At 36.9% G+C, this 20,879-nt stretch overlaps 1 protein-coding gene across 4 annotated transcripts in view; it reads right to left on the bottom strand.

Moving 5' to 3' along the window:
* The window catches only part of LOC144376279 (uncharacterized), a 124,596-nt gene that overhangs the window by 21,688 nt on the left and 82,029 nt on the right, over positions 1-20,879 (bottom strand). For 3 of the 4 annotated variants that reach the window (XR_013436562.1, XR_013436563.1, XM_078043470.1), the window contains exon 4: positions 7,675-7,737. The exons of the other annotated variant lie outside the window; for it this stretch is intronic. Coding sequence is in view for 1 of the 3 variants with exons in the window: in XM_078043470.1 (XP_077899596.1) it covers positions 7,675-7,737 (63 nt within the window). In the remaining 2 variants the exon portion in view is untranslated. The remainder of the gene's footprint in view (positions 1-7,674; positions 7,738-20,879) is intronic. 4 annotated transcript variants of the gene reach the window in all.

The raw sequence follows: 20,879 nt of genomic DNA, 5'->3' as shown, positions 1-20,879 counted from the left end.
AATGAGAAAGGGGAAAAAAACGTTATTTTGAGTGAAATAGAAGATGAAGCACATCTTTTCATGAAGGTTCTTTTGAATATAATAAATTGCCTTGTAACAAATTATTCAAAAATAATTTATGAAATTGCCACTAGAAAGTAGATAAACTAGAGCAAAAAGAGCAGAACTGACGTGAAACTGTGAGATCTTCGGAATGTTTTCCTTTCTTAAGTATTTAACCATTTTAACCATACTTTCCTCAAATAGAGTTACTACCCAGTTTCTCCATGGAGGTTTTTTTTTTTCCCTTTAGGACTCTAGACTGCATATTATCACATCATAAGACTATATCCAATATACTCTTTCTAACATTTTATAAAGAAATGCAACACAATTGATAAAAAATTGTATCTAAATTATGTTCTACTTGAAATGTGCAAGTAAAGCCAGAAGTTTAGCATTTATAACAGCATAGAAACACTGTTAGCATGTGTATTATGTATACACAAAATTTATCATACATATTATATATGATGTACACACATATTTATTTTAAAAGCATTAGACCTATCACTCAAGTATCAAATGAGATGACAGACTCAAATTATTTCCCACAATTCCATGTGTTAAGGATTTATAATTTGGTGATTTAAAAGGTATTCTTTTCCTTTTGCTTCATATTTTTTATCAGTGCATTATAGTTGTGCTGGGATTCATTACCTATACATGCAAAGAAGAAAACAATTTAATTTGGCCACTATCATTCCCCAGTATTTCTTCTTTCCCTCCTCTCCTATCTCCTTCTCGTCCCTTTTCTCTTATCTACTGATCTCCCTTTGATTTTTATGAGATCCTCCCACCTTTCTTTTCCTTTTTATTCTCTAGTTTCCTTGACTTTCTGGATTTGGTTTATTTCTCTTAATGTAATATTCTCAATTTCCATCCACTTTCCAGCAAATGACATAATTTCATTCTTCCTTATGTCTAAATACATGTTTGTGTGTATGTGTGCATGTGTGTTCCATTTTATTAATCAATTAATCTTTTGATGGACACCTAAGCTGGTTCCATAGTTTGGCTACTGTGAATCATGCTACTATAAACATGGGTGGGCAGGTATTTCTGTAGCATGATGATGTTAATTCTTTACTATAAATACTGGATTATAGATAATAGCTCAACATGGCGGCGGGCGCGGAGAGATCAAGTCTCTGACCTCTTCAGCTGTGCAGGCATAGGGAGTCGTAAACAGCCTAATTCTGTTTGCTGAGGATCACTAGGCAATGCTGAGCTGACGTGGATCTGGAACGAGCAGTCTGGGCCTCTCAGAACACACACTGAACCTGGATCGGCTGAATTCAAGCTCCCGTTCGCCTGCTTCCCGCAGACAAACAGCTGTGACTCAGCACTAATCCATCCGGCTGAAACAACCGGTCAGCCCTTCTGATCCTACGGAGGTAAATGCCAACCGAGCCTTCATAGGTAGTGGCCACAGGTGTGAAACGGGGCTTGGGAGAGACAGTAAGGACCCACCCGTTGCATTGGTCACCCGGCAAAGGGAAACGAACTGTCGCCATTTGCAAGAGATACCACCATGGCAGAGAACTGACGTCATCAGACTGCGGCGGAGGAGATAACTTCATTGAAACCTGCGGCTACAGTGACTTTTTCCATTCCCTTCTAATACCTTTCCTCCCAAGCATCAAATAAATTTATAGGAGTAAACAGTAACGCAGCAGTCAAACAGAACAAGAAGTAACATGAGCAGCTTCAAAAAGCAAGGAAGAAAAGGAGTACAAACAATGCAGGACAGCCTAAATATTCAGGAGGAACTAGAGTCATCAGAAAAATGGTCATATAAAGAACTCAAGGAACACCTTAGACAGATGGAATGGAACCTTAAAGAGGATACGAGACAGCAAATTCAAGCAGCAAAAGAACACATTGAGAATGTATTACACAAACAGATAAAAGAAGAAGTTAAGCACCTTTATCAGGAGATAGAGATTATAAAAAAGAATCAAAACATAATCTTGGAAATGAAGGAAACTATAAACCAAATTAAAAACTCAATTGAGAGTATCACTAACAGAGTGGAGCAAGTAGAAACCAGAACGTCAGATAATGAAGACAAATTATTTCATCTTGAAAAGAGTCTAGCCAACTCAGAAAGGCTGGTAAAAAATCACGAGAAAAACATCCAAGAGTTATGGGATAACATAAAAAAGCCAAACTTACGAGTCATCGGGATAGAAGAAGGTACAGAGATTCAAACCAAGGGAATGAGTAACCTGCTGAATGAAATAATTACAGAAAACTTTCCAGAAATAAAAAAGGAAACAGATATACAAATTGAAGATGCATACAGGACACCGAGCACACAAAATCACAGTAGACCAACGCCAAGACACATTGTTATGAAGATATCCAATATACAGAACAAAGAGAAAATATTAAAAGCTACAAGAGAAAGGAGACAGATTACATTCAGGGGTAAACCAATAAGGTTAACAACGGATTTTTCATCACAGACACTGAAAGCAAGAAGGTCATGGAACAATGTATTTCAAACACTGAAAGACAATGGATGCCAACCAAGAATTCTGTATCCAGCAAAATTAAGCTTCAGGTATGACAACGAAATAAAAATTTTTCATGATAAACAAAAGTTAAAAGAATTTGCAGCCAGAAAACCAGCATTGCAAAGCATTTTGAGCAAAACACTACATGAGGAAGAAATGAAAAACAATAACCAAAACCATCAGAGGGAAGTGCCTCGGTAAAGACAGAGGGCGAGGGGGAAAAATAATCATGGAAAAACAAACTAAATTTTTTTTTTTTAAAAAAAAAAAAACGATAAATAATCAAACATGGATGGAAGTACAAACCATATATCAATAGTAACTCTGAATGTTAATGGCTTAAACTCTCCAATAAAGCGACATAGGCTGATATCATGGATTAAAAAAACAAATCCAACAATATGCTGCCTCCAGGAGACACATCTGATTGGAAAAGACATACACAGGCTGAAGGTGAAAGGATGGGAAAAAATATACCATGCACACGGTCCTCGTAAGCAAGCAGGGGTGGCCATCCTCATATCAAATAAAATCGACTTCAAGACTAAGTTAATCAAAAGGGATAAAGAAGGACATTATATACTGTTAAAAGGAACCATTCACCAACAAGACATAACAATTATCAATATTTATGCACCAAATAATGGCGCTGCGACATTCATAAAACAAATTCTCCTCAAGTTCAAGAATCAAATAGACCACAACACAATAATTATGGGTGACTTCAACACACCTCTCTCACCATTGGACAGATCCTCCAAACAAAAGTTGAACAAGGAAACTATAGAACTCAATACCACAATCAATAACCTAGACTTAACTGACATATATAGAATATATCAACCATCATCAAATGGATATACATTTTTCTCAGCAGCACATGGATCCTTCTCAAAAATAGACCATATATTATGCCACAGGGCAACCCTCAGTAAATATAAAGCGGTGGAGATAATACCATGCATTTTATCTGATCATAATGGAATGAAACTGGAAATCAATGATAAAAGAAGGAAGGAAAAATCCTACATCGCATGGAAAATGAACAATATGTTACTGAATGATCAATGGGTTACAGAAGACATAAAGGAGGAAATCAAAAAATTCTTAGAGATAAATGAAAATACAGACACAACGTATCGGAATCTATGGGACACAATGAAAGCAGTTTTAAGAGGAAAATTCATCGCCTGGTGGTCATTCCTCAAAAAAAGAAAAAACCAACAAATAAATGAGCTCACACTTCATCTCAAAGCCCTAGAAAAGGAAGAGCAAAACAACAGCAAATGTAGCAGAAGGCAAGAAATAATTAAAATCAGAGCGGAAATTAATGAAATTGAAACAAAAGAAACTATTGAAAAAATTAACAAAACTAAAAGTTGGTTCTTTGAAAAAATAAATAAGATCGACAGACCTTTAGCCATGCTAACAAAGAGAAGAAGAGAGAGAACTCAAATTACTAACATATGGGATGAAAAAGGCAATATCACAACAGATGCTACAGAAATACAGAAGACAATTAGAAATTATTTTGAAAACCTATATTCCAATAAAATAGAAGATAGTGAAGACATCGATAAATTTCTTAAGTCATATGATTTGCCCAGACTGAGTCAGGAGGATACACACAATTTGAACAGACCAATATCAATAGATGAAATTGAAGAAGCCATCAAAAGACTACCTACCAAGAAAAGCCCAGGACCGGATGGGTATACAGCAGAGTTTTACAAAACCTTTAAAGAAGAATTAATACCAATACTTTTCAAGTTATTTCAGGAAATAGAAAAAGAGGGAGCTCTTCCAAATTCATTCTATGAGGCCAACATCACCCTGATTCCGAAACCAGACAAAGACTCCTCAAAGAAAGAAAACTACAGACCAATATCTCTAATGAACCTAGATGCAAAAATCCTCAATAAAATTCTGGCGAATCGAATACAAAAACACATCAAAAAAATTGTGCACCATGATCAAGTAGGATTCATCCCTGGTATGCAAGGCTGGTTCAATATACGGAAATCAATAAATGTTATTCACCACATCAATAGACTTAAAGATAAGAACCATATGATCATCTCAATAGACGCAGAGAAAGCATTCGACAAAGTACAGCATCCCTTTATGTTCAAAACACTTGAAAAACTAGGGATAACAGGAACGTACCTTGACATTGTAAAAGCTATCTATGCTAAGCCTCAGGCTAGCATCATTCTGAATGGACAAAAGTTGAAGGCATTCCCTCTAAAATCTGGAACAAGACAGGGATGCCCTCTATCACCACTTCTATTCAATATAGTTCTCGAAACACTGGCCAGAGCAATTAGACAGACGAAAGAAATTAAAGGCATAAAAATAGGAAAAGAAGAACTTAAATTATCACTATTTGCAGATGACATGATTCTATACTTAGAAGACCCAAAAGGGTCTACAAAGAAACTACTAGAACTAATAAATGAATTCAGCAAAGTGGCAGGATATAAAATCAACACGCATAAATCAAAGGCATTTCTGTATATCAGCGACAAAACCTCTGAAATGGAAATGAGGAAAACTACCCCATTCACAATATCCTCCAAAAAAATAAAATACTTGGGAATCAACCTAACAAAAGAGGTGAAAGATTTATACAATGAAAACTACAGAACCCTAAAAAGAGAAGTAGAAGAAGATCTTAGAAGATGGAAAAATATACCCTGTTCATGGATAGGCAGAACTAACATTATCAAAATGGCGATATTACCAAAAGTTCTCTATAGGTTTAATGCAATGCCAATCAAAATCCCAATGGCATTTCTTGTAGAAATAGATAAAGCAATCATGAAATTCATATGGAAAAATAAAAGACCCAGAATAGCAAAAGCAATTTTAAGCAGGAAGTGTGAATCAGGCGGTATAGCGATACCAGATTTCAAACTATATTACAGAGCAATAGTGACAAAAACAGCATGGTACTGGTACCAAAACAGGCGAGTGGACCAATGGTATAGAATAGAGGACACAGAGACTAATCCACAAAGTTACAACTATCTTATATTTGATAAAGGGGCTAAAAGCATGCAATGGAGGAAGGATAGCATCTTCAACAAATGGTGTTGGGAAAACTGGAAATCCATATGCAACAAAATGAAACTGAATCCCTTCCTCTCGCCATGCACAAAAGTTAACTCTAAATGGATCAAGGAGCTTGATATCAAATCAGAGACTCTGCGTCTGATAGAAGAAAAAGTTGGCTCCGATCTACATATTGTGGGATCGGGCTCCAAATTCCTTAATAGAACACCCATAGCACAAGAGTTAATAACAAGAATCAACAAATGGGACTTACTTAAACTAAAAAGTTTTTTCTCAGCAAGAGAAACAATAAGAGAGGTAAATAGGGAACCTACATCCTGGGAACAAATTTTTACTCCTCACACTTCAGATAGAGCCCTAATATCCAGAGTATACAAAGAACTCAAAAAATTAGACAATAAGATAACAAATAACCCAATCAACAAATGGGCCAAGGATCTGAACAGACACTTCTCAGAGGAGGACATACAATCAATCAACAAGTACATGAAAAAATGCTCACCATCTCTAGCAGTCAGAGAAATGCAAATCAAAACCACCCTAAGATACCATCTCACTCCAGTAAGATTGGCAGCCACTATGAAGTCAAACAACAACAAATGCTGGCGAGGATGTGGAGAAAAGGGTACTCTTGTACATTGCTGGTGGGACTGCAAATTGGTGCGGCCAATTTGGAAAGCAGTTTGGAGATTCCTGGGAAAGCTGGGAATGGAACCACCATTTGACCCTGCTATTGCCCTTCTCGGACTATTTCCTGAAGACCTTAAAAGAGCATGCTACAGGGATGCTGCCATATCGATGTTCATAGCAGCACAATTCACAATAGCTAGACTGTGGAACCAACCCAGATGCCCTTCAATAGATGAATGGATAAAAAAAATGTGGCATCTTTACACAATGGAGTACTATGCAGCAATAAAAAATGACAAAATCATAGAATTTGCAGGGAAATGGATGGCACTAGAGCAGATTATGCTTAGTGAAGCTAGTCAATCCCTAAAAAACAAATACCAAATGTCTTCTTTGATATAATGAGAGCAACCATGAACAGAGCAAGGAGGAAGAGCAGGAAGAAAAGACTAACATTTAACAGAGTCATGAGATGGGAGGGAAAGGGAGAGAAAAGGGAAATTGCATGGAAATGAAGGGAGACCCTCATTGCTATACAAAATTACATATAAGAGGTTATGAGCGGAATGGGAAAATAAACAAGGAGAGTAATGAATTACAGTAGATGGGGTAGAGAGAGAAGAAGGGAGGGGAGGGGAGGGGGGATAGTACGGGATAGGAAAGGTAGCAGAATACAACAATTACTAATTGGGCATTATGTAAAACTGTGGATGTATAACCGATGTGATTCTGCATTTGGGGGAAAATTGGGAGTTCATAACCCACTTCAATCTAATGTATGAAAATATGATATGTCAAGAGCTTTGTAATGTTGTGAACAACCAATAAAAAAAAAAAAAAAAAAAAAAAAAAAAAAAAAAAAAAAAAAAAAATACTGGATTATATAGTTGTTTCCATTTCTAGTCTTTTGAGGAACCTTAATACTTATTTCCATAGATCAGTACTTTTTCCTATTAGCAATATCTATAAAAATAATTCTGCCAAAATATTCAGTGAAAAGTTAAAAAATTGTCATTAATAGGATCAACTATATATTGCTCACAAAAATGGAAGCTTACAAAGAAGTTTGATTGTGTTTTGTAGAATAAATTATATATAACTCAGGTATCATTCAAATAAAATTTAAGAATACATATTTTACTGTTTAGGATAATAACTAGGTAGCATTAGAAAAAGAAGAGTGAAAGGTAAAAAATAATAAGTTGATATCTTAGCAGTTTAAAATTATGGTGATATTTGTGGAAGCAAATATGGTTTTGAATTTTGTATTTCAATTAATAGCAGAATTTATATTTTCATGAAGTTTGGGATTAGGGACAAGACAAAACACAAAACGGAGAGAAGCTGATTCTTTAGTATAGCATATATGAGAATGTGGGGCCTCTGTATCAAAAAGCTTGTTACTTACTGGGCACCTTTCCAACCATGATACAATAGAATTTACTTCTCTTGAGTTGCTTCTCCAAGACTGCTGGAAATTGGCCAAACAGAAAAATAATGGGAAGCTCAAATCAGGTCAGATCCAAGCAATCATAACAGAACCACTTTCTAGTCAGAGCCAGCATTATACTTAGTAACTTTATCTTTGATCCATGATGATTTCTTTATATTAACATTTCTATCATTCCTTATTATCTCTATCATATTTATAATTTTTGTGGAATCTATTTATAGTTGACCTGTAATCTATTTTAGATATGATGAATCCCATTTTCTTATCAGTCCCATTTTCTTTATGTTGATTTTGTATTTCAGAGTAATTTTTTTTCTGAGAGCAATAGGCACCATTCAAAGCAGTGTAAATAAAATTCTTATCTTCTATACTTGTGATGTTATGAATTGGGGTGTTCACTATTAGAAATCTACTTTACACACACATACACTCCAAAATCAATGTCCAAAAATAGAGAGAACAGGTTAGAAATATAAGGTTTGTGAATATTTTTTTCAAGTATGTAAATCAACCTCAACACAATGAAACCATGACCTAGAATGCTTCTTGTTTTAGTCAGCTTCTGCATCACTGTGACCAAAACTCCCCAAACAACAACTGAAACAGAAAAATATGTATTTGGGTCTCGGTCCATAGATGGCTGACTCCATTGGTATGGCCCAACGTGAGGTGGCACATCTTGGAGGAGGGACCCAGCAAAGGAAAGCTGCTCAGTTCATGGTGGGATAGAGAAGCCGAGATAGTGAGGGGAGGGGCCACAGGGTTGATGCACCCCTGCAGGCCACACCTCCGTTGTTCCACCTCCTCCAGCCACACCTGACCTGCCTGCTATGGCACCCAATCAGTCCATCAAACTAGAATGGACTGATGAAGTTACAGCTCTCACAATCTAATCATTTTCCCCTTTGACTATTCCTGCGTTAATGGAATATTTTGAGGGATGCCATACATCCAAACGTACCATATCCATACCACAAATGTATGGATTGTGAATCCAAACATACCATAACACTTTTCTATTTTTTTTCCTTATAATTTCTAAAGAGTAAATACTACATTTTTTCTTACTTCAAAGTGCCTTTACATTTTGGGTTGTTCATTTTAAGATCTCTATTCCTGATTTCATATGCATAAAAATCTCAGGGATTTGGTGTGTGGATCACTAGTAAAGCACTTGCCTAGCTTGTATAAGACCCCTGGGTTCCATCTCCAGTGCAGAAACAAAACAAACTCTTCAGGAAATTTCTCAATGCAACACTACCAAGTTTAGTTGCTCTAGTGTTTTTTTGTATTGTTAAGAGTGTGAGAGAAACCACTGAGAGGTTGGTTGTGAATATCACTTGGGAGAGTTCGTTTCAATAAATAACCCTCAAAATGGAGATGCACAAGTCAAACCTCCTCAAATCTCTATATGTGGTAATAAAAAAAATATCTCGTGGTCCACAGGACCTTATTTAGGACTCCTCAGATGGCCAAACTGTGAAACCAGTTAAAACATTGCTTTTTTCCAGAATGTATGGAAATCCAAAGAAAACTCCAATCAATAGATGCTGAGTTCTGGGTCTGTTTCTCACTGTGATCTCTAGGACTTTCTCAGCCACCATTCTAAGAGCATGTTTATGAAGAGAGACCATCACCAACTGCATCAAAGGATAGCTAGATCTCTTCATAGATATAACAAAGTCACCAAGAGGGAAGATCAGGGCAGTACAGCCCTCCCTGGCCTGTTGACATTGTCCTCAGCCTTATAAGCAGAGATCAGAGCAGGTGGAACCTAATTGAACCCCATTTTCCAGGTGAATACTTTGAGAGCCACTGTGGGGAAGAGACCTTCCATTTGAAGTCAAGAATTTAATCCTAGTCTGATAAAAATTCATACCTGACTTCTCTTTGGAAAATCTGTGCTAGAGTCAGAAAGAGATATATACCTAACAATAAACAGTTCCATTTGATCTCTCCTGTCTAAAAGAAAAGCAAAAGTCCCGTTTTTTGAGGGCTGCAATGATTTTTTTCATTGATATATTTTTCAAAAATTTTTTATAATATTTTCTTAGAAAAGTTTTATGTTTGTTTATGTATCCTACTGAAAACAAGCAGCTATATTGTTGAGACATAAATGTACATGAAGTGTTGATGTGTAAGGCTCAGTATTTCATGTTCCAAGTGAGAAGGAGAGCCATAAAACATGAGCTGGTAAGATATGTATTTTGTTCCCACCAGTATCAGAATGGAAATTCTTACGTTCAGTGAAGTACCGTGAGACTCTGTGGAAATGTCTTATAGTGTGGCTCTCTTAACCAGCCTTTTAGAGAAATGGATCACAACGCAGACTCTTATCAGTAAAATACATTTCATGGCAAATTTAGAAAGAATGCACCAAGTGGAACTGAAGCATGTTCTTTAAGGACTATTTATTGCACCAATCCTATTAAACAAAATAATGCAGCTTCTCTCTCTTCATAATATTTTATCCTTCCTGATGCTGTACATAATGCCATAAGTTAATACTTTTACATGTAACTCCATTTCCAGGAAAATCCTATTGAAGAGCTGTAGAACAGTAAACTCTAATCACTCGAAGAGAAGAAAATAGGCAGAGGGATAACAGTGTCTACCCCTGTTTAAAAACCTGGGGGATATTTTTGACATTTATTACAGAAAATAGAAAAATGAAAAAAAGGGGAGGGGGCATCTTCAAAAGCTTATTTTGGATACTAAAGCAAAGACAAGAAGGAAGGATTATTCTCTCAAACGAAAAAAGCAAGCCACCCATGTCTGGGATAATAAAAGTTAGACGTCATCTTTTTCAATTGAATAAATGAATTCTAAGCACGAATATGGCACATGATATGATGACGCATAGCTCTAAATAAAGAATATATATTTATGAATATATATATATTCGTACAATGAATTATCTGTCAATGTTTTTACAAATAATTTTATAACTTCCTCCCACGCATGCAGTCACAGGGCATAGATGAAAGAGGAACCACTTTAATAGAAGAAAGATTGTTACAAACAAATGTTAAGTGCAGTTTTCTCTTTCTCCACCCCAACTCTTCTAAAAGGGATAAACAAGGAGACAAAACCCTTTCTAGAAAGCAGGAGCTGGGGAAATCTCGGTCTGCATGCCTCCCTCTCTGTCTCAATCACTCATTCACTGAAGGCTTACTGATTGTACATGAGGCAAGCTGTTAGGGGCTCAGGGAAAATAATAAGCAAGATACAGTTCCTCTCTTCAACTAAGATATTATGGAAAGAAATCCACAGGCTGCGGTAGTACAGCACCCTAAATTCTCCCCTCTGAATGTTATATTCTGTGATAGTAAGTCCAAATACCGAGAATGCCTATAATCAGAAGAGACACAAAGGGCGTGTGCGTGGAAGGAAGAGAGAGCAGGCATCAAAGTTGATTTCACGTGTCTTTCAGATCAGGAAATGGAACAGGACGTTCCACAGCTACCCACTGCCCTGGGCTTTCTCTGACTCCTGCATTCCTCCTGCCCATCACCCACCTGTTTCCACACTTAAGGCCCAAGACAGCTGCCCTCATTTTTGGTGTGTTACTGATAGTTCTCCAAAAATAAGCAGATAAAGTCATTCTGGGAAAAACTGGAGTATAGCGTGCCTGCAGGGTAGTGCCTCTCAGTCACCTCATGTCACCTGAGCCGAAATCATGGGCTGTTACAGTGCAAGTTTTATCTGAAACATTAGGATGAATTGAGTCAGACTAAGAAATGATACATTCAAAATAAATATTGAAAGGCACTTAATAGAATATCAGTTTTCAATCATGTTTTACTTATATCAACATGGAGGAACGGGATAAGCAAGGAGACAAAACTCTAAATGGAGAAAAATAAGAGACATGGGAGAATTTTGTGAGAGAATTCATAAGAAAAATTTCTGCCGTGAAAGGGATGCTCCAGGAACAATCTTCCCTCCAATGGAAGACTCTTCCCTTTTTAAAACAACTCAAGAAGGAAGAGGTACAGAGGGACCACGTGTTCCATTGAAGCCACCCAGTGGGCCCATGTCTGCATCCCACCTAGGAGGCTTAGTGAGTAGGAGAGAGGGGCTGAGGATCCTGCCACTTTGGTGGCTGATACAATGTGTTGCTTCTCTTTTGGGACTGGGCTGTTTACCCAGGGTTTGTAAGCACAGAGCACATGAGGGTTTCCTGTTAACAGATGTGGGCCCTACAGAAGAGAAAGCCATCACGGAGCCTTAGAAACTGCTGAGGAGGACCACCCTGGGGTCGGCCATGTCATAAGGCACTCACTCCTCAACATAGTCACCTGGTAGAGGAGACCTCTGAAACACTGGAACCAGAGCACCAAGATTAACAAGAGCAAAACGCAGCCCTCATATCAGGGGAAGACCAGCCATATCCACAGAGCAGGGGCCCCTAGAAATCCACGGAAGCACCATTCAGAGAAGTCCACCTTGAACAAGCACCAAGCCACAGAGTACAAGGCCAGCTTTTGACGTTACTGATCAAGTAAAAGCTTTCCTGCCCACTTCCTCTTTTTTTCCTCAGCCTTCAGGGGCAAAAGAAGAGGAATAAATACAAAGCCTGGAAAATATATGCTAGGGGAAAAACAACAACAACAACAAGATCAAAATTTAGATAACAGGAGAAAAGGATGAATTCCAGTGTCACACTGGAACATGGTCTAACAGGTTTACCCCAGGGAGGATGAATCACTACTGGACTTACTCTCTCTACTAATGAGGCTCAAACTCTGGAGTTTCTAACTTACAGGTTTCTGTCCAGGAGAAAATGTAACCCTTGGGGTTACAGTTCTCAGTCAACAGCCACTTAGGAACTTAATTCAGCTTTCTTTTCCTGAGTGACCACACCTGTTCTTCCTCAGGTGACCTTAAAACAATTTGATCATCCTGTTGATGTTTTCCTAAGTTGCATAGGTTTTTAACATATGCCGGCATGCTAATTGCATGAGATTTATGCTTTAAGCTTCTTCAAAAATTGCCTGGACAAAGAGAAAATCTTCCTCTCTCTTCCATTGCTAACTACAAATCTGCAACAGGATCCCAGTCAGGAAAAGGGAGATGATCCAATGTCAATTCAGCTCCAAATGGACATAATGTAGTTCTTCAAATTGTTGAACTGAGGCCATGTTAGCAATGTAAAACAACTTTAAAGTTTAAGTTACATGAGAGAGATCGTGAATATCATATAGCAGTCAAAATCAGCTTTCCAGTGATTGAAGAATTCTCCCATCAGTGTATTATATTCTAAAAGCAAATGAACAAGAGATATGTGTTGTTGTCTTTGGTAAAAAGCTCCTGAGTTCTGTTTTTTTCAGCTTATCTTTACTCCTAGTATCCCAAAGCTACAGAGGAATGACCAAAGAGTTTGCATGCTCCACTGGTACTATCACAGGGCTTTGTTCCTCTTTCTATCCATGATAAGTCTCAATTTTACTGAAAAAAGAAAAAGAGGTTTTGATACAATTGATCTAGTTTTCTGTTAAAGATATTAAATACAAATTCATAAGCACAGTGCATGCTAGAAAATATATTGAGTATTCATAGAATATAAAAAGCAAAATGTGAAAGTAATAATTTCAGCAAGACAATTTTATTTGAATTCCACTTTATCCAAATGATACCAATAATGTACTTTTCTTCAGCAATTATAAAAGCAGATGGGATCTTATTATAGATTTTTGCATAGCAACAGTAAGATTAACTCCAACCAAAGTTGAGATGACCTATAAAACCTGGCACAGCTTGTGCTATACAAGATGTTAACATTTTAACATCCAAAACACAGAAATTCAAATGAAATAAAACGCAGAACTACAAAGAAATAAATGAAACTTGTTAAGACACCCTTTCACTAAATATAACCTTTCAACATCATACAAAAAAAAAAGACAATCCAATAATTGTACTGCATAAATCCTTCGAAACCAATGTGATTCACATTTTACAAAGGAGAGAGTAGCATCCCAGGCATCAAGTTGAAAATTTAGGTTCTGAACCCCCTGCTTACTGGTTATGGTAATTTGGAGATAAAAATATCCATTCCATAATCTACCATTTAATCATAGAGGTTTATTGCAGAGGGCCTTGCAATAGTGTACTCAAGTACCCTATACACTTTTAAACCCTTTGCTCCTGTAGTAATTATTAAAATTATCATTGCATGCCTATTTTTCTCTCCTTGGGGAATGTCAGAATAACATAGTACATTTTCCTGGAGATTGTAATCAATTATATTGTGAAAACAATGTGCCATCTTTGAAAGCTACAATCTGATTAACCAGAGGACACAGAAAACTGTAAATGGTAGTTTCTCCATTGCTGCCACTCCTATGCACAGCTTCTGCTTATTTCAGGCCAACAGAGTGAGGAGACAGATCCCCAGATGGCTTCTAGCACTAGAAAGAGCTAGTGCAGCACCTTTTACCAAACCATGACCTTGGAACCCAGAGAGCAATGCTCCCAGGGAGACATTTTCTGAGTCTAAAGACAGACTAGCTCTCAGAGTTCTTCAAGGAAAACCCTTCACCCCTCCTCTATTGTTTCCCTAAATCTACCAAAGGTCAATGACAGAAGAGACAGAAATTTAGCAAATGAAAACCCACCAATCCACAGGACGGGCACTGCTGAGGGTGACAAAGTGACAGAGAACAACAATATAACACTCAGCTTTATTCAAACTGTATGATCTCTGAGTTACACAGGGCACAGAGAATACAGGGAGAGAGAAGTTAAAAATCAGAAGGGAGACAAAAAACATGAACATGAGTGTTCTTGTATTTTTAAGAATATATCTTGTTCTTTGGAGATACATGTTAGGGGGAAAAAGACATAAGTTGGATTAAAATTATTCCTTTGCATGACAAGAGAGTCTGGTGCTTCTGGAAAAAAAATTGACTAAAGCAATAATACATGACTACTTACAAGTAGCAATGGGTAACAAGTAGCATAAGTGACTTATTTTGTTAAAACTAGTTTCTACTGCACTTTTTGTACAGTCTGAGAAATATAAAATCCTGAAAGGTAAACACAAAATAATATATCAGATGACAAGCTCCACACAGATTTATAACTGCTGCTTACAATTTTGGAAACCAGTGGATATTGCCACTTACTCAGATGCATAAGATGATTTTCAAGGAGCCAGTTTTGTGCTATGCAATTAGCCTTTCAGCTTTGGAGAATGACGACACAAATCATTTTAAAAGCAGCTAATCAACAATTTAAGAAAAATGCATACATAGTATCTAGCTGTTCCTATGTTTTTTGGTATAAAACAAGGTCATATGAAAGCAATAAATTCCAGCCTGCAGTTGCTATATTAATAAAGTTGCCAATGAATCAGTTTCTCATTTCTAATACAGTTACCTTTACTCGGATGACATCAATTATCTTAAAGTTAAAGGACATTTCTTCTCACCCATAAAAAAAACAGAATAAATTATATCTTTAACAAACCCTGAATGTATTCAAAATGCCCAGGATAACATCCAGATTTCATCTAATAGGACAGCTTCTGGGCACTAACGTGGCCTGCCATCAGCCCTGGGAAAAGAGTTTTTACCGTGCAATAGTGAGGGTTAGTGTGGAACTTTATTTCTCACAATTTTGATGATCAACATTAAGAAAAGATATGTTTGATCCAAAATATGTACAAAACTGTACTCATAGATCTAAGGCAAACATATTATTTTCACTATTTTTTTCAAAATAATGATACTCTATAGTCATAATGATATCTTCCTTTGCTTTTGAATGAGGATTCAATATAGGAAGAAAAATGTAGAACCTGGGCCCAGGACCACCTCGGCCAACCAGCGGACCCACTCTGGATCCCAGGTCCAGTCCTAGGACTGTGCCCCCATCATGCAGGACCCCAGGTCCACGTTAGGTCCAATACCAACCCCTGGTCCACCTGGGAGCCCTGGCCTATCCCACCACCATATTGAGATACTGCAGCCCAAATTGCCATAGCCCTCCCCAAGCAGTAGCCTTCATCTGTGACAACAGACAGCTACATCTGGAAACAGACAGCCCAAAGCCATTGTAAGGCCCACCTTTTCAGTACCATCTCTGAAAGTGGTTGCATCCATCTTGGGACACCCCCAGTGCTATCTCCAGTTACCTCCATTATTGTCACCACCACCTTTAGTTGCAGTAGCATCCATCACAGGACAACAGCAGGGTCTGGAAACCCAACACCAAGGTGAGGTACATATAATCTGCACAGACACTATACGATTTTTAGAGTAGAAATTGTAATACCTCACATCTGCCCTTCAAGAAAGGAAGACACATAGATAATATGAAAAAAACAAGGGAATAAAGTGCCCAGGATGCTACTCTAACAGAATACATGGACAGCGAAGTTGATGAAATGTCAGAGAATGAGTTAAGAATGTACATAATTAAAATGATCTTTTACTTAAAGAAAAAGTTAAATGAGCAAATACAGGCAAAAATTGATCACTCCAATAAGGAGATAAGAGAAAATACAGGCAACCATTGATCACACCAACCAAGAGTTAAGAGAGCAAATACAGGTGGTAAAAGGTTACTTTAAGAAAGAGACAGAGACTCTGAAAAAAAATCAGAAATCCTTGAAATGAAGAAAACAATAAAACAAATAAAATTGCAATAGAAAGCATCACCAACAGACTAGATCACTCAGAAAACAGAATTTCAGATAATGAACACAAAATATACAATCTTGAAATTGAAGTTGACCACACAGTGAAGAAGGTAAGAAACCATAAGCAGAACATCCAAGAATTATGGGCTAACATCAAAAGACCAAATTTAAGAATTATTGGGATAAAGGAAGGCACATAGATTCAAGTCAAAGGAATGCCCAATCTCTTTAATGAAACATCAGAAAATTTCCCAAACATAAAGAATGAATTGGAAAATCAAATACAAGAGGCTGGGACCCCAAATGTACAAAATTACAACAAAATTGCACCAACACACATTATAATGAAAATGCCTAGCTTACAAAATAAGGATAGAATCTTATAGCCTGCAAAAGAGAGAAATCAGATCACATATAAGGGGAGATTAATTCACATTTCAGCAGATTTTTCAACCCAGACCCCCAAAGCCAGAAATCCTAGAACAACATATACCAAGCTCTGAAAGAAAATGGATGCCAACCAAGAATCTTATATCCAGCAAAATTAAGCTTCAGGTTTGATGATGAAATTAAACCTTTCATGATAAGCAAAAGTTAAAAGAATTTACAACTAGAAAGCCTGCACTACAGAACATCCTCAGCAAAATATTTCAGGAGAAGGAAATGAAAAACAACAATGAAAATCAGCAAACAGAATAACTACACTAAAGGAAAGGCAAATCAAGGAGAAACAAGTTGAGTTAAAAACCAAAAATAAACCAAAATGTCCAGGAATACAAATCATATTTCAATAATAACCCTGAATGACTTAAACTCATCAATTAAGAGACAAAGAGTGACAGATAGTATTTTAAAAAAGAACCAACAACCCTGCATTTAATGGAAGAAAAAGTAGGCCCTAATCTCCATCATGTGGGATTAGGCCCCAACTTTCTTAATAAAACTCCTTTGGCACAAGAATTAAAATCAAGAATCAATAAAGGGGATGGACTCAAACTAAAAAGTTTCTTCTCATCAAAAGAAACAATATGTGAGGTGAATAGAGAGCCTACATCTTGGGAGCAAATCTTTACCACTCACACATCAGATAGAGCACTAATCTCTAGGATATATAAAGAACTCAAAAAGCTAAGCATGAAAAAATAAAAATTAAAAAAAAATAACCCAATCAATAAATGGGCCAAGGAGCTGAAGAGACATTTCTCAGAAGATGTACAATCAATCAACAAATATATGAAAAAAATGTTCCTCATCACTAGCAATTAGAGAAATGCAAATCAAAACTACTCTAAGATTTTTATCTCATGCCAGTCAGGGTGGCAGCTATAAAAAATACAGACAGCAATAAATGTTGGTGAGGATGTGAGGAAAAAAGCACACTCCTACATTGCTGGTGAGACTGCAAATTGGTGCAATCAATATGGAAAGCAGTATGAAGATTCTTAGAAAATTTGAGATGGAACTACCATTTGACCCAGTTATCCCACTCCTTGAGCTATACCCAAAGGACTTAAAATCAGCATATTAAAGTGACAGAGCCACATCAATGTTTATAGAAACTCAATTTACAATAGTTGAACTGTGGAAGCAACCTAAATGTCCTTCAGTAGATGAATGAATAAAAAAACCTCTGGTGTATATACACAATGGAATATTACACAGCATTAAAAGAGAATAAAATTATGGCATTTGCAGGTAAATCAATGGAGTTGGAGAATATCATGCTAAGTGAAGTAAGCTAATCCCCCAAAAAACAAAGGCTGAATGTTGACCCTAATGGTAGAATGAGCTGGACATCATTACCCTAGTGACATGTATGACTGTACATATGGTGAGATGCTACATCATGTACAACCAGAGAAATGGAAAGTTGTGCTGCAATTATGTACTATGAATCCAAATGCATTCTGCTGTCATATCTACCTAATTAAAATAAATAAATTAACTTTAAAAATGTAGAACCTAATAAAGTGCTGATGATTTTAGTTGCCTTTAGGAAAATCTTGAAGATATCCATAGGAAAAGTAGCCACTAATTATAGGAATTGTGATTCTGATTTGCAGGTGGTTATATATTTACAAAACATAACAAAGTAGAAACAGCACAGAGCTAAACCAGACTGCCAGTGATGCAAAAGGGTATGTCCTGACCCACTGGTGTCCCTGGGATTTGGGGTTTTGTTTATTCACCTGGAATCTCAGGAGGTTAAAATAGGTCATTTCAAAAGTCTTAGTTCTAAAAATCTGTATTTCGGCATATAGGATATGAAGTTATAACTTGCAAGGTATTTTATTCAGCTTTTTATTGCTGCTGTGACCAAAAGAACTGACATGAACAATTTTAGAGAAGCAAAAATGTATTTGGTGCTCACAGTTTCGGAGGTTTCAGTCCATAGACAGCTGGCTCCATTGCTCTTGGTCAGAGATGAGGTAGAACATCATGGTGGGAGGGTTTAGAGCAGGAAAGCAGCTCAGAACATGTTCACCAGGAAGCAGAGAGCTCTGCTCACCAGGGACAATATATAAACCCCAAAGTCACACCCCCAATGAACCACCTCCTCCAGCCATGCTATTGTCCCACTTAATCCCTATCAGAGGATTAATTCATTGGTTCAGTTAAGGCTAATCATTTCATCTCTAAACTTTTTGCACTGCCCCACACATTTGCTTTTGGAGGATACCTTATATCTAAACCATAACACAAAGTAACAATTCTTGTTCCTCTGTCAAAGGAGAAAAAAAATTCAACATTTACAATATATTTTCTCTCTCCTGGTTAACTTGAAAATAGGAAGGATGTGTATCTGGAAAAAAAATTAAAGCTTTCCTCGTATGTTAAATTATTACACATACATGAACATAATTTTTAAACCACATTAAACCCATATAGTAATTTTACATATATACATATAAAATTTATTGTTTATATATGTATATACTATGTATAATATAGAATATGCTATTTGTGCATATATTCATTGTGCTAGATGTCAACCTAAAGTCACATGTTAAAATTAAATGCATTCTGATCTAATGAGCAATAGATGCCCAGACAAATATTTTATGATACAGAATATAGTATCCAACATAATGATACACAACTATTTAAAAAACACTTTCTATTGAGACATGATACAAATCCCTCCTCTTGTTCACAGGACCTACCATCTGATTATGAGTTATAAACTTGCAATATTTTAATGTCTAAGCTGCCTGAATTTAAATGTAAAACACAATCAGAATAACTAAGTGCATCAACCATATTAATTTGCAGTGCTGGTAGGAACTATAAATTCAGAGAAAGTAATCAATTCACCAAGAAAGTAATGTTGATCTCTTAGCCTTATATCATATTCACCCTGGAATTATTCCATTGCCATCAATCAGCAAGAGAAATATAGCATATGTAGAAGAAGAAACCATCAACCACTCTTTAATCAAAAACAATCTTTGCATATGGTTTTCTAGAAATAATATTCCAAGGACTCTAAAGTAAGAAAATAGTCTACATACTGTGTACTTCCCAGTTTGGGAAATAAATGTTCTGTTCTCTCTCTCTCTCTCTCTCTCTCTCTCTCTCTCTCTCTCTCTCTCTCTCTCTCATTCTGAAAAAGAAAGCCTACTTGTGACACTTTATAAGTTACTAAAATAGAAATAATTTTGTTTTCTTCCAAGAAATGGACTTGGATACATACCTGGAAGCCACATCACTCTCTCCTCCACCCCATAACTCTCTTCTCCACTACTGAGCCCATCGATGCTCTGAAGCATGGATTTCACATTTTGCAAGCTAGACAGATGCAGTGTTCAGTGAGCTTGAAGCAGGCATGCTGCTAGAAGGTGCAGGAGAAAGAGAATCCCACTGTACAAGCACATCATGACTACTTCACAACCCTCCCATGAGAAGCAGGAGGGGATCAGCTTCATTTAACCTTCTTAAATACCTGTCCTTTGAGGATGTGTCTGATGGCTTTTCAACCTTCTACATTTCCTTCAACATGCACCCTGCTTAGTGAGAATCTGGAGATGGTTTCCTTCAGAAAGCACTTACAGGCTTTGAAAGAGTTGAGTTTTAAAGAGCAGAAAATCCCCCCAAACAAATTTGATGATCAGGAAGTAAAACCAGTGGGAAGCTGGGTGTAGTGTCTCATGCTTGTAATCCCAGTGACTTGGGAGGCTGAGACAGGAGGACTGCGACTGCAAGTTCAAACCCAGCCTGAGCAACTTATTGAGGCCCTAGGCAACTTAGCAAGACCCTTTCTCAAAATAAAAACTAAAAAGGGTTGGGGATGTGGCTTAGTGATTAAGCACCCCCTGGGTTCAATCCTGGTACCAAAAAAAAGTCAAGCAAACAAAACAAAACAAAAAAAAATTGTGAAAAACTTATAATGTGACTATTTATTGAAATGGAGAGAAGACCAAGAAGTGGTGAGGCATACTTCAGAGCATTTTGCTTGTTTTAAAAAGTTGGATGTGAAGACCAGATGGCATGTTCTCCATATTTAGCCATGTTG

This window comes from Ictidomys tridecemlineatus, chromosome 3, assembly GCF_052094955.1.
Source record: "Ictidomys tridecemlineatus isolate mIctTri1 chromosome 3, mIctTri1.hap1, whole genome shotgun sequence".
Lineage (NCBI taxonomy): Eukaryota > Metazoa > Chordata > Mammalia > Rodentia > Sciuridae > Ictidomys > Ictidomys tridecemlineatus.
This window is presented reverse-complemented; position numbering and strand designations above follow the sequence as displayed.